This window comes from Melopsittacus undulatus, chromosome 5 (assembly GCF_012275295.1).
Source record: "Melopsittacus undulatus isolate bMelUnd1 chromosome 5, bMelUnd1.mat.Z, whole genome shotgun sequence".
Taxonomy (NCBI): Eukaryota; Metazoa; Chordata; class Aves; order Psittaciformes; family Psittaculidae; genus Melopsittacus; species Melopsittacus undulatus.
In genome coordinates, this window is record NC_047531.1 from 30,182,363 (window position 1) to 30,195,546 (window position 13,184).

At 44.2% G+C, this 13,184-nt stretch overlaps 1 protein-coding gene across 2 annotated transcripts in view; it reads left to right on the forward strand.

Moving 5' to 3' along the window:
- Positions 1–714: 714 nt before the first annotated feature.
- RSBN1L (round spermatid basic protein 1 like) overlaps positions 715–13,184 on the forward strand; it is a 57,504-nt gene continuing 45,034 nt past the window's right edge. For both annotated transcript variants that reach the window (XM_005148389.3, XM_034062900.1), the window contains exon 1: positions 715–1,396. In XM_005148389.3, the coding sequence (XP_005148446.3) occupies positions 766–1,396 (631 nt within the window). In that variant the 5' untranslated portion in view covers positions 715–765. The remainder of the gene's footprint in view (positions 1,397–13,184) is intronic.

Sequence of the window (13,184 nt, forward strand, 5' to 3'; positions counted from 1 at the left end):
GGGCTCAGCCGAGCGCCGCTGGCGCACGGAGCTCGGTCTGAACCGCCCGCGAGCGCTGCGGCTGCCCGTGCTCAGCAGATGGTTACATCGCCTCAGCCTGCTGCCAGGGTAACCCCGGGAAAGGCGACATTCCCAACTTCCCTATCTCTAAGCAGAAGCCTTTCTCAGGGAACATCCCACGGGGCTGCAGGGATCCCCTCACCTCCTTGCGCGGCAGCGGGGCTACCCAAACCCTTCAGAATTAGCGAAAACCGGCTCTCTGCTCGCTAGTGCCACCGGGACCCGCTGTAACACGCCACAGGCCGGCTACCACGGTCTCCACGGAGGGGCTCCCCGGAGAGCTGCCCCTCAGCACCGGGCCTTCCTCACGGCTGCCGAGGCCCGGCACCTCTCGGGGTGGCTGCCTGCCCTGACCCCCCCGGCACAAGAGGCGCTTCCCGCTACACCTGCAGGGCTGCGGACCACGGCTGGGGTCCGGGCCAGCCCCGCCCCGAGCCCAACCCAGCCCCGCCTCCTGGCCCGCGGCCCTCCCCGGGCAACGGCTGCTGCACCCACCCCCGCAACGACACCCCCCCGACTGCGTGCTCAGCAGAGCACGCCTCCCCCAATCCCCTGACAGCCCGCCCCCTCCTCGCCCTGCGATTGGTCGATCCTGCTGCCTCTCTGGCGCCTCCTCTTTCTATTGGGAGAGGCGGGGATGTCCCCCGCCCCTCCCGGTTCTGTCGGTTGAGGCGAGCGGAGAGTAAATAGAAGCAGGAGCTCAAAATGGCGGAGCTGCCGAGTCTTGTCCGTGGCGCGGTGTCGCCCGAGCTGGAGTCGTTCGGCGCTAGGCCGGCCCCGGACGCGAAGGTTTCCCGTGGGTCACAGCCAGCCGCCAAGAAGATGAAGGGAGCCGATGAGAGGAGCCTGAAGGGTACTAAGCGCGTCAACGGTGAAGGGGGTGGCGGTGGCGGGAGCAGCAAGCAGTCGCTGCCGCTGCCAGCGGTCGTGCCGAGCTACAGCAACCCCGCGGCGTGGGGCTTCCCCGCGCTCTCCTCTGGTCCCTCCGGGAGCGGGGGGAGCTTCGCTTTCCCTTCTCAACTGCCCCGGAAGCTGCTGTCGCCTGCTGTTTTGCTGCCTTCGTCCGCCTCTCCCTCCTCTTCCTACCAGCCGCACCAGCACCGCCACCACCGGCACCGCCTGGCTCTGGCCGGTGAGGCGGGAGGCTGCGGGAGCGGCGGCGCAGCCGGCGCTGGCGGTGGGAGCGCCAAGCCGAAGAGGCCGAAGGAGAAGCGGGATAAGGAGAAGAGGAAGCACGGCGCCCTGCCCGTGGTTGCGGCGGTGGGAGATGGCGGCGGGGCGCTGAGCGTGGCAGGCCGGGAGGAAAACGGGGAGGTGAAGCTGCTGTTCCCGAAAGGTGAGGGGCGGGCGTTGTGGCTGTGCGCGGCCCGCGGGGGATCGCTCGCTGCCCGCAGCTTAAGGAGCGGGAAGGGAGGGCTGGGAGTTAGGGCTAGAGGAGGTCTGGAAGGGGCAGCGAGCCCGGTCTGGGCAGGGTGGGTATGGTGCGGTACGTGAAGGTGCCTTGAGCTGCTGCAGCTGCCGTGGCGGAGCAGGAAATGGTCGTGATGCTCGGGTCGAGCCGTTAGAATGGCTGCCTGCGGCCGCCCCGCCTCAGCACGCTGCCCCCGGGGCAGTGCCGCTTTACGGGGGCCTTACCTGTCTGCCCCTGTGCCCTGCCCTCGGCAGAGCCGTGGGTAGCCAGGCTGGGGCACTGCGTGCGAGACCCTGGTGGTAGAGCTCTGGCGTTGTGTAAGTTTGTGGAGAAGGCAGTGGCCGCTTAGTCTGCCGTCAATCCTGTCAAAAAAGGGGGTGTGGAATTAACGATGGCGTCAGCTAGAAGCTGCCAGAGGCCTTAGGTTTTCTTACCTATTAGGGAAATAAGGGTGCCTAGTAATTTACTAGAGATCTGCCAGCAAAACTGAGTTTCTGTCATTATTCTGGGGGGAAAAACGGGGAAGAGCACGTGTTAAACCCCCTTCCTCCCCCAGATTTAAAATTCAGTTGCGAGTGATCTCATTTATTAGGCTATTATTTTTTACAACCTAAGTCACCGAGTACTGCAGAGCATGCAGTTAAAATGTAGGGTTGCATGGCTTATGCAATCTAATTTAGTTGCTGCTTCAGGTTTGCTTTATTTCCTGAAGATCACAGGGTTAAAATCTTCCAAGTAATGCTCAAGGCCATCAGGAAAAGGGGAGGAGTGCTGGGTTAGTTTATTAATGGGCAAAAATGGCCAAACCAGGTAAGACAAGATATTAGGCTAGATTCTTGCTCACTGAGATCATCAGTACATGCTTAGGAAGTAAAAATACATGAAGACAGTACAAGAATACATGCTTCTATTTCCAGTGTATGCTTTCTCAGTCTCCTGTGACCTTAAACCAGATATTGATGCTTTTGCATTTACATTGAAATACGAGGAACTCAAAACATTCATTCCATTACCTAGATTCAGCAAGCTTCCTTTCTTTCAAAGGAAAGAACAATTATAGCTGTTATGTAGGCTTAGGATACTTTGTGGTCTGTACCTATACTTACAGGATGAGCCAAGCTTGTAGAGAACAATTATTAAGATCAATATACCTTTTAGACTATTGATTGTGTTGTCTGTCTGCCTTACTGGATTTTCCAATAATTTCCACTGGTATCTTATATCTTAGTCTCTGGTTCACTTACCTTTGAGGTGTATGTTTGTTGAAGTTTTTTTTGTGTGGGTTTTTTTTTTAGTTCTTATGTTTGGTTGGCATGTTGCAGGTGTTTTGGATCTCAGCTGGTTTTGGATTCTCAGTTTCTGGTGTGCAAGTGGACTTTGTAATTTCAGTGCTTTCCAGTGTTTCATTTAAGTGTTTAATTTTAAACAGGGAAAGTTCAGGGTAGATATAAAGAAGAAATTCTCTACTGTGTGGATGGTGACGCATTGGAGTAGGTTGCCCGAAGCAGTGGTACATGATCCATCCCTGGCAATCTTCAAGGCCAGGCTGGATGGAGTCTTGAGAAACCTGGTCTAGTGTGAGGCATCCCTGGCAGTGGCTGGGGGGGGGGGGGGGTGGAACTAGATGATCTTAAGGTCCTTTCCAACCCAAACCATTCTGTGAGTATAATTTTAGGGTTTTTTTGTATTTTCCCCCCCTCTTGTTCCTGTCCAGAGATGGCTTAGGAATTCAGAAATGATGCATAGTACATGTTTGATGTTGGTGAAGCCTCCATGTCTTCAAGGATAGCTATTAAAAAACTTGCCCAATAGCTTTCTAGCAAAGCTGTGGAAAAAATAATAGCTGTCTTCACTCAGATCGTCATAGTATCCTAACAGTGTTACACAATCGTGTTAATCTGAGAATATTACAATAATAGAATGAAATGTTTTTGTACATTGATAAGAGAAATGACTGCACTGATGATGTTCAGTGAACCCTCTTGGAAACAGTGATTTCGAAAGGGGGGATTCTGCTCTTTGTATGTGGAAAGGCTGTTTTCTCAGAACCTAGTACTGTCATGCACAAGTGTGAGACCTTTTAGTTGCTGTTTGCTCAGAACAGATCTTATAACCTTTATTTTGTGAGAACTTAAGTATGGGCAACAAATAACATTTTCCAAGACAAATAATGCTTGTTTGGTGCCTAGGTCTCTAGATCTCTGTTTAGAGGAAGTGTTTTTTAAAGCTAAAATTTTGTGGTGTAGTTTCCTATGTGAATGAAAAATTGTGTTCATTAAACTGTATTTTTGCAGAGAAGGCTGTAAGAAGTGAGGGATGCACTGAGTCTTCTGCTGAGAGCAGCCAGCCTTTTAAAAGTGGGTCTGTATTTTTGACTGTAGAATAAAGAACAGATTTGTACTGTTAATCCTGTGAATAATTTACTTTTCAGAAAGAAAAGGAGAAATGCAGTTTTGATACAGGGATAGAAGAATGAGTGGGGGGAGGCATGCAGAGTCCTAAGTACGGAAGAAAACTAAGAATGATATATTTGAGTGGGAAGGTGGAATAGGCAGAGCTTGCGTGTTGGGATTGCTGGAACTGTGCTGGAACTAGAGGAAGATACCATAGAGACTCTGATTGCAGCAGTGAATGTGGAATGAATGAATTGGAGATCTTGACTTGAGAGAGGGAAGGAAATAGCACTCAAAAGCTGTGTAAGAGGGAGGTTATTCTGATCCTGTGTTGGGGCAAAAAGACATAAGCGTAGGTGCTGTAGAAAAGGTGAGGAAGGGTAGGATAGGAGAGAGAAAAATTTAGGCAGCCTACAGAGATGCCATTGTGGCGAATTTAGAGGATTTTGTATAACAAAAACCTGGGAGGTTTGCACACACAGAATGTATGGGGGAAAGCAGGAATAAAATATGCCCCTTTATGTGTGATGAGTTCACAGAAACTGTCATATGTGCAGTTAGTAATATTTTCTAAAAAACAACCTAATGTAGGCAAGTGCCATCTCCTTTCCCTGGAGTCTGCAGTTAGACAACTGTTCTGCTTTTGGTGCTGTGGAACATGAGCAGCAACAAAAAACTGACAGCATTGATTGTTTTTTCTCATAGCTTTCAGAACTGATGCGCATATCAGTGTTTCATCTGCCATAAGGAAAATTGGGCAGATGAGCAGACTGGAGGCACAGAAGCCTCTAAAAGAGGTGGAATGATTAAAAGACAATCAGGTGGAAAGGGTAAGATTTCTTTGATTGTTTTGAGGCTCTAGAGATGGGAAAAATCCATCCTTGTTTTTGTAGCCAAAGTGGAGATCTGTTGCGTGTGGGTGGAATTCCCAGCTGAACTTTGTACTAAGAAAGGTGCCAGTGTCTGTGAACTGGGAGGAGTTTCTAATCCATAAGCTGTGTGCATTCTCTGCTACATAACAGCAGATGCTAGGGAAAAAGCTGTCCTTTGGTGAGAGAGAGGGAGACCCTGCGCAGACTGTAGTGCTGGAAAAAGTGAGGAATTAAGCTAGGGGCATCAGGAAAAAGAATGACAAAATTGGTCTTGGGGAATTGCTGGGACTGTGTTTTAGGTAAGAATACAGGGAATCAGGGTACACAGTGAACAAATGATATCTGCACATGGAAAGTGTCATCACAGGACTTTGAGTAGTAGGAATAGTGTTTTCCATATTCTAAGAAGGGTTAAGGGATATTGACACTGAGGAAGAAATTGTGAGATGTTTTGCCTACTAGTCAAAAAACTGATTATAGGAGCTGATGTTTGTCCTTTGCTTGCAATAGTGATTACTAGATAAGAGAGCTTTGCTTTGAGGCACCTTGCTTTGCTAAGTGATAGGAAGCCAAGATGAATGATGTGTTTAAAGCTTTCCAAAATATTTGTTTTCTTCCTTGAACAAGTCTTCATTTGCAGATTTCTCTGGTCTTCTAATTCATTGGGAGGGCCTTTAACGTGCAGTCATAACCAGTCCTCACAGCTTGTGTTTCAGTTAAATGAATGGAGTTGTGTGAACCCTTCTGAGATTATGATCTAGCATGCAGAGAACGTGGAAGAACATTTTGTCACATGCATGATTTATCTTGCAGATGGGAGGTTTACACTGGTTAAGCTTAAATTTCACTTGTCAAGTATATTCTGACAGTGGAATGAAGAATTGTGTAACTGTTCTTGTTTGGAAACATGGTGTGAATCTGACAGAAATGATTGCTGTTTCAGTTTATGACTTTACTGACTCAGTCATTTAACTGATAGTGTGCTCTTGCAGTTCATAGTTGAAATTGTTTTCTTACCAGTGTAAAGCTCAGCTCAGCCAGTCCCCACGGCATCAGGAGACACCAAAATTCTTTGTTTTGGTCCATAGACTTGCTCTGAGGTGTAAACCATCTTTCCTGTTTTTCTTGTCATTTCTGTGTAGAATTTCCCTTTCCCTCTTTTTTTTTTTCCTTCAATGATCCATTTGCTGGTAAGATTGCCATAGTGTGCAACCAGTTACAGAATGAGAGTGGTATGTTTAACTTGCAGATGAGGGTTCCCTGTATAAGCAACAAGGCTGAACATGGCACTGTAGCTCTCTTTTTAACTTCTAGTATTGTCCCCTTCCCCCTCATTTCTTTCTTCTGATGTCTTTGATAGATTAGAATAGACTTCAGGTAGGAATTTACCAGTGGTTCTTCTGATAACTTTCTTGCTTTGGATTGTATGACACTTCTGGGTTTTAAGCTTTCAAGAAATGGCACTTTCTGGGCTTACTAAGGTTAAGTTTTGGATCTTTTTTCCTATACTTTGGAGCTGGGACCATGCATCTTGCTACTCAGGTAATCTTATTTTCTTCTGCTAAACATTTCCTTCTTCTGTTTACTTATATTTCCTCTGTCCCCCCCCCCCCCCCTTTTTCTATACTGTGTGTCTTGCCTCACTTCCCCCTCCCTCTTCTGAACTCCTTGAAGTTAGCAGTCATTGTCACGCTTGTGAGGCCTCTTGATCGCTCTCTTTTGAATTGTTCAGTACGTTTCTCTTTAGATATACCACTGTAATCACAACGTCTGGAAAGTGTTCAGGGTTTTAAGTGGGAGGTATGAGAGGAAGAAGGACTTCTCAAATTTCTTCAGATGTTCGAGATTTAGATGCAGTTTAGTTTTGAGAGCTGGTGGCAATGTTAACGTAAGCATTCAGTGTTGAGGTGAATTTGAAGCAGTGTTATCTTTCTCCTGAGGGACCCTGTCCCCTTTTAGATTCTATGAAATAACCATGAAGCTTTGCTAGGCAGAACAAAATCATGTACTTTCTAAGCTGGAGAACAAACAAAGCCCCTCCTGTTCTCCAGATTGCAGCTCTGTGTAAGTTACATAGCAGAAATTTATTCTTATTGGGGAATAATAAATAATTTGTCTTTGAACCAAGATCTGTTTCAACATTGGATCTTGAATCTGAAACATCAGATCTGAAACCTCTTGCAGAGGCCTTATTTGCAGCTGTCATATTCTCCACTACCGATTTCTGATGCAACTCCCCAGTGCTTGAGCTTAAACTTGGCTCATTCAGTTTGGCATATAGGTCTCCTTTAGAAGTGCAGAGATTAGAGGAATTGTAAAAATTAGATTTAAATTTCTTGGAAGTGTTTTGAATTTGAAAGGCATGTGTCTGTCCTCTGAGTCACTGGGGGACTTGGTTAAGTGCTGTGGCCTGGGAAGGGTGTTTCTTTCATCATATCTTGGATTTTAAACTTGCTGAAGGGGATGTCAGCCAAATATTCTGGTTATTGGAATGAGAAAGCTATCATAGTTTTTTTTGTTTGTTTGTTTGTTCTTTTTTTTTTTTGGTTCTCAAGGTATTTCTGAGTTACTTCTATAGGGGAGTTTTCATGTTCACTAAGTTAGGAAGCCTGCTCTCCATTATACCTTGTATGACTTAATGAAAGTGCAGGTGTCAAAACCGTTAACATAGTGATGTTAAACGTGCTTCATCTATCTGCATAACCAGATAAATATGTCTTCTTGAGGTTTTATTTTTAGGGGTACTTGTATGAAGGAAGGAGAATGCTGATGGAATGGACAGGGACTGATGTTCTTGCCCTCGCCTCCTCCTGCCCCTTCCCTTCACTTACAGTACTGTTGGTGTTAACCATATTGATGGTGTCCCTTAGCAGTAGTTTGTAAATATTTTGCCTGATGTGCAGTGACAGCCCTTAAATCAAAGGGAGGAGAGAGAGGCAGAATACTTTGAACATAATCTATGACTGACTACTAATGTGAGTTACCATCTGGAAAGCTGATGCAAAGCAGCTGCGGGTTTTGGCATCAGGCAAGGTTGTTGCCTTAGTGCTGAAACAGTTACACCAGTTCTTGCATGAGGTTCAAGGTGTGAATTTCACAATGTAACAGTGACCACCTTGCGCTTAATCCACTACTGAGCATTTCCCACTTGACTCATTCTCTGTGCACTATATTTACATTTCGATCTGTAAGAAAGCTTGCAATAGAGACAGATCTGGTTACATTTCTAAAGTCTGAATGGTGTGGTATTTGAATTTGTGTGCCTTTATTTAATACTTAGGAAATCACTGTAATCATTATGACGAGGTACCTACCTAGTTAGGAGACAGAAGACTTTTACTATGATCTTTAGTTAGAAATGGCTGTTTGCCTTTATAAATACAGTGTGTGCTCCATTTCTTTTACTTACACACTTAACCTAACGTCCAGAAAAAGTCAACGTGTTTGGATTTGAGGAGGAAGTATGTATATCAATCAGAATAGATTCAGTTCATCATAGGGATTCACTGTAAAGTGAAAATATTCTTCAGATGCCAATCAGGAAGGTGAGGTAGAATACTTCTTCATAATGGATTTCTTCCTGTCTGTATATAACACTTCTTTCAGTACACTGCTGCTGCTGCATTTCATTTGTGGCTGTACTATTTCTATGACATTAAAACTGAAGAATATGGACTTTGACAATTGTGTTGTGAACTTGAATGAGACATTTAGAAATCTCTTCAGTTCTTGGGTGTTGTATTTCCTTCAAACAAGGATACTTATTCCTACAGAACTCTGTATTTTAAAAGGTACACACATAGCTTATTTAGTAGAGTTGTGTTGGGTTTGTGTGGCAAGGTTTTGGTAGCAGGGGGGTATGGGCTCAGCTTCTGTGAGAAGATGCTAGAAGCTTCCCCCATGTAAGATGGAGCCAATGCCAGATGGCTCCAAGACAGACCTGCTGCTGGCAAAGACTGAGCCGGTCAGTGGTTGTGGTAGTGTTTCAGGTTTAATGTTTAAAAAGGAGAGGGAAAGTTGTTGCACAGCAGCAACTGCTGCCAGAGAGAGCAGTGAGAATATGTGAAAGAGACAGCCCTGCAGACCCCCAGGTCAGTGCATAAGGAGGGCAGGAGGTGCTCCAGGCACTGGAGCAGAGGTTCCCCTGCAGCCTCTGGTGCAGCCCATGGTGAGGCAGCTGTGCCCCTGCAGCCCATGGAGGTCCATGGTGGAGCAGACTCTACCTGCAGCCCAGGGAGGACCCCACTCTGGAGCAGGGGGATGCCTGAGGGGGGCTGTGACCCTGTGGGAAGCCCTCACTGGAGCAGGCTCCTGGCAGGAGCTGTGGCCCCATGGAAAGAGGAGCCCAGGCTGGAGCATGTTTGCTGCAGGACTTGTGATCCAGTGGGACCCTAGCCTGGATCATTCTGTTCCTGAAGGACTGCATCCTGTGGAAGGGATCCATGCTGGAGCAGGGGAAAAGTGTGAGAAATCATCCCTTGAGGAGGAAGGAGTAGCAGAGGTGTTTGAGGAACTAATCATAAGCCCTGTTCTTCATCTCCCTGTGCTGCTGGGTGGGTGGAAGTAGAGAATGTGGGAGTGAAGTTGAGCTCAGGAAGAAGGAAAGGATTGGGCAAAGGTGTTCTTTAAGATTTTTTTTTTAATTTCTCATTATCCTACTTTGATTTGAGTGGTGATAAATTGAATTAATTTTCCCCCAAGTAAAATCTGTTTTGCCTACGACAGTAACTGGTGAGTGATCTCTCCCTGCCCTTATCTTGACCTATGAGCCTTTGTTGTATTTTCTCTCTCCTGTCCAGCTGAGGAGGGCAGTGACAGAGCAGCTTTGGTGGGCAGCTCGCCTGCAGCCAGGGTCAACCCACCACAAGAGTAAAAAATAACTAGTAATAGAGGCTTTTTAAATTCAGGCACTATAGCTTGAAAGTGAAGAAGTGAGCTCAGCTGTTAGTGGAGCTTCTGTTGTTGATTTCTGCTGTGCTTGGAATTTTATTTTTTCTTTAACTCTAGTAGGGACTATTTACAAACTCTGTTTAGTCTGTGACTAGTTACTTCCTGAGCAATGTGCTTCTCTGTCCAAAGCATGAGAAAGGGAAAGTGCATTTTGATGGGGGAAGGAAACTTCATGAGAAGATACTTCTTCCATCTCTACCCTGGGATACAAATTACTTCAAGCTTTTGGTGTTTAGCTGTATGTAACATACCATTTAGAGGTATGTAAAGGAAGTCTGTGCATGTACAGGGAGAGCACATATTAAGGTGAGCAATGATGTGAGAAGACTTAGGGTTACTGTGCTACAGTAATGTTTGTGCATGTGTAGGAAAAGTGTCATATGTAATAATCACAGACTTAGTCATAACTGTCCCTAACATAGATATTAAAAAACCCTAAACCCCAACCCCCCCAAGAAACCAAACCCAAAAACAATAGAGTGGAAAATGTGGAGACATCTGAATCAGTTGCTGTTTGGAGCTAGTCCCTAAAATTCATCAGATGAACAATAAGATGTTTCCAGGACTGCTGTCCTCTTTGGATGTTGAATATCACAGGGAAGCTGTTGCAGGAGTAGTGAGCAGTGGGCTATGGAGAAATAGCTGTAAGCTGTCTTAGTACCATATAGTGAGTAGAAACAGGCATCAGCTGTCCAGGTGTGTGCTGACGAAGTAGAGCAGTAGTTCTCTGCTTAGGGTTTTGGATGATTCTAAAAGTAAGGATTTTGGTATGAGTGATGTGCTGGTATAAGAGAAGGCATTGATTTAAATCCGTAGTAGAGGAACTGATATTTTCCCAGAGAGCCTTTATTTTATTACATTTTTTTGCTGGTGTCTTATATGGCTATTAAGTGTGCTTTTCAGTTACTTCAGATGTGATATATGTCACATGATTGACTTTCTCCTGTTGAAAGAACCATGATACTGTTAGGATTTTGTATTCTCTCCCTTTTCAAAGTAGAGCAGATGTAACAGGAAATTGTTGTGTCTTGTTTTGATCCACTAGTTAAAAAACAGCAGACATGAAATGTTAGATCATCACGTTCAGTAGCTGACTAATCTTTTGATTATCCCTTGCCAGACCACAGATTCTCTTACCTTTCTTCAAAGGGAGAGAACAAACAGCTTAAAACTTAAGGTTTTATTGCTGGAATGCTGTTTTGTAGTATCTACTAAAATGGAAAAATAGCTATTGAAATGCAAATATGCTGCGGTGGCCTCATGCCATAATATTGTATATTATTGATTAATTTTGAAAGGGTTATGATAAATGTTTTTGTGATTTCCTGCAGAGCATGTGCTGTGTCTAATTTTTTTAATTAACATCTTATTTAGACTAGGACTTTAACACCATCCCTCCTCCCCCTCCCCCCTAAACCCACCACCAACCAACCACCAAAGCAAAATACCTACACCCTTGCTGAGGAAGTTCCAGTAATGGACCACAACTACTTAAGTTGTTTCTGGGACTAACTTGTGCTTTTGTTTACCAGAAACCCTGTAATATAGTTTATGGACTAGGGATGTCAGACTTCAGCTTCTAGTCACTGGTCCATGTGTATATATTGTTCTTTTAAGAACGAAGACCTCTTACAAAATTTTTCTTCCCTGTTTGAGTCAAACTGCCTCTTTGAACTGAAATGAGCTTCCCATCAGCATATGAAACTTAAACTCATTAATTGCTTTTCTGAACCTTCATTTTTTTTTTATCTCTGTAAAAGTTGAAGCTGTTCCATTGGCAATTGCAATGCTATGACATACAGAGGTAATAGTTTTTGGTACTTGAAATACCCTTGTCGAGATCACTGACTGTTTGAGTTGCCTTATTTCCTGGGGACTCATCTCATCCTGTTCCCTCAGCAGCACAAGACTTTCTCTTTTTAATTTGCTAGAAATAGCATTGGTGAAGCTAATTTTGAAATATTCTGTGGGCATGGAAGGAAGACCTAAGGTTTAGGATCAGTAGTAGCTGCTACTGGTAGACCTTAAAGCTGTACAAGAACATTCTAAGTAGTCCTAACTTGTTCAACAGAACAAGTTTTCCCTTGCCAGCCTCACTTACTGGTTATTTATTCTACAGCATGTAAATTGCTTAATGTTGGAGGAATTTGTTTTAAAACATGGTTTTTGTGAAGATTTTTTTTGTTTCTTGGTTGGGAAAGTGAGATTTGGACTGTAATTATGTATAGCTGGAGGAAATTAATACCTTATAGTATTGAAGATGCTTGGAGATACTGATTGGTGGCATTTTGGGAAGTCTCAAAATGCTCTAGTCTGTGTTGAACTGTATCAGGGTTGTTGGGCAGCAAGATATGGTGTCAGGAGTTAGTGTGGAGACCGTACTTGGAGAATTGCGCTTGCCTTTCCTTCTTGGATATCCGTGCCACGGGCATATCTTAATCACATTTATTGACTATAATGGCTATTCGATGCCTTTAAGTGTATTGACTTTGCAGAGCCAGCATAGTTAAGTTGCAATAGATTTTTGTAGTAAACTGAATCATAAAATAGTTTGATTTTATTTTTTTTCCTCTCTGCATCCCATTGAGAGCTTTGAAATGCAATATCTGTTGCAGAGGAGAATAATCTGCAGAATTTGGTTTGAGAAATGTGTTTCAGTTCTGCCAGCCAGGCTAGAAAGTGCTTACATTTTTACTCAGAAGCTGAAGGCAATTGAACTGAGACCTAAGACCAAGTGTTAATTAATGTAATGACTCTCATATTGACATAGATTATTATATTGGGGTTTTTCCTGTTTCAGTATTTGTTTATGATTTTTTTTTTTATTAAGGAGGACTTTATCATCCATTGCTTTTCTATTCTGCGAGCTTTGAGGGAGGAAACCTGAGAACTTGTACATTTAAATTGGGATTCTCAGCTTGCCTCAGGTTTTTTACTTGCCTCAGGCTGTACTCTGGTTTTGTTACAGTACTGTGATTTTCTAAAAGGGAAATAGTTAATTCAAATCTTCCTCAGCTGCATTTGCATTATGTAAGACAATTGCTTCAGGTATGATTTTCTTATGGCTGTTGCTGGAGAAAGTTATGGGACATTTTCATATTTTCTTTCATCTGGAGCATTTCACCACTGACTCTGCTAATTGCTTTCTAGATGCAAAAATAAACTAGAAGCTTTTTTAAGAGGTTTCAGCTTGTTCTCTGTCCCTCCTTATGTGTTGCGTCTGACAAAACTGGAAGATTCATTGGCCTGAGAGGCTATTCATGAGCCTGCAATAAAGGATTCTTTCAGGCTATCTTTCTTCCTCTTTCAACAAGGCTTAGCATTTGTGTATGCTCTTCAATCTTTATTTGATTTCCAAGTGATAGCAGGAGTCAAGTGTGCCTCTTAACAGTATGCAAATGTTGAGATAAGATCTAGGTCTTTCCATGATAATTATAATCCTGGCAGAGTTAAACATTCAGTGCAGGTTGCAAATCAAGCCTGATGTTACTGCCTTCT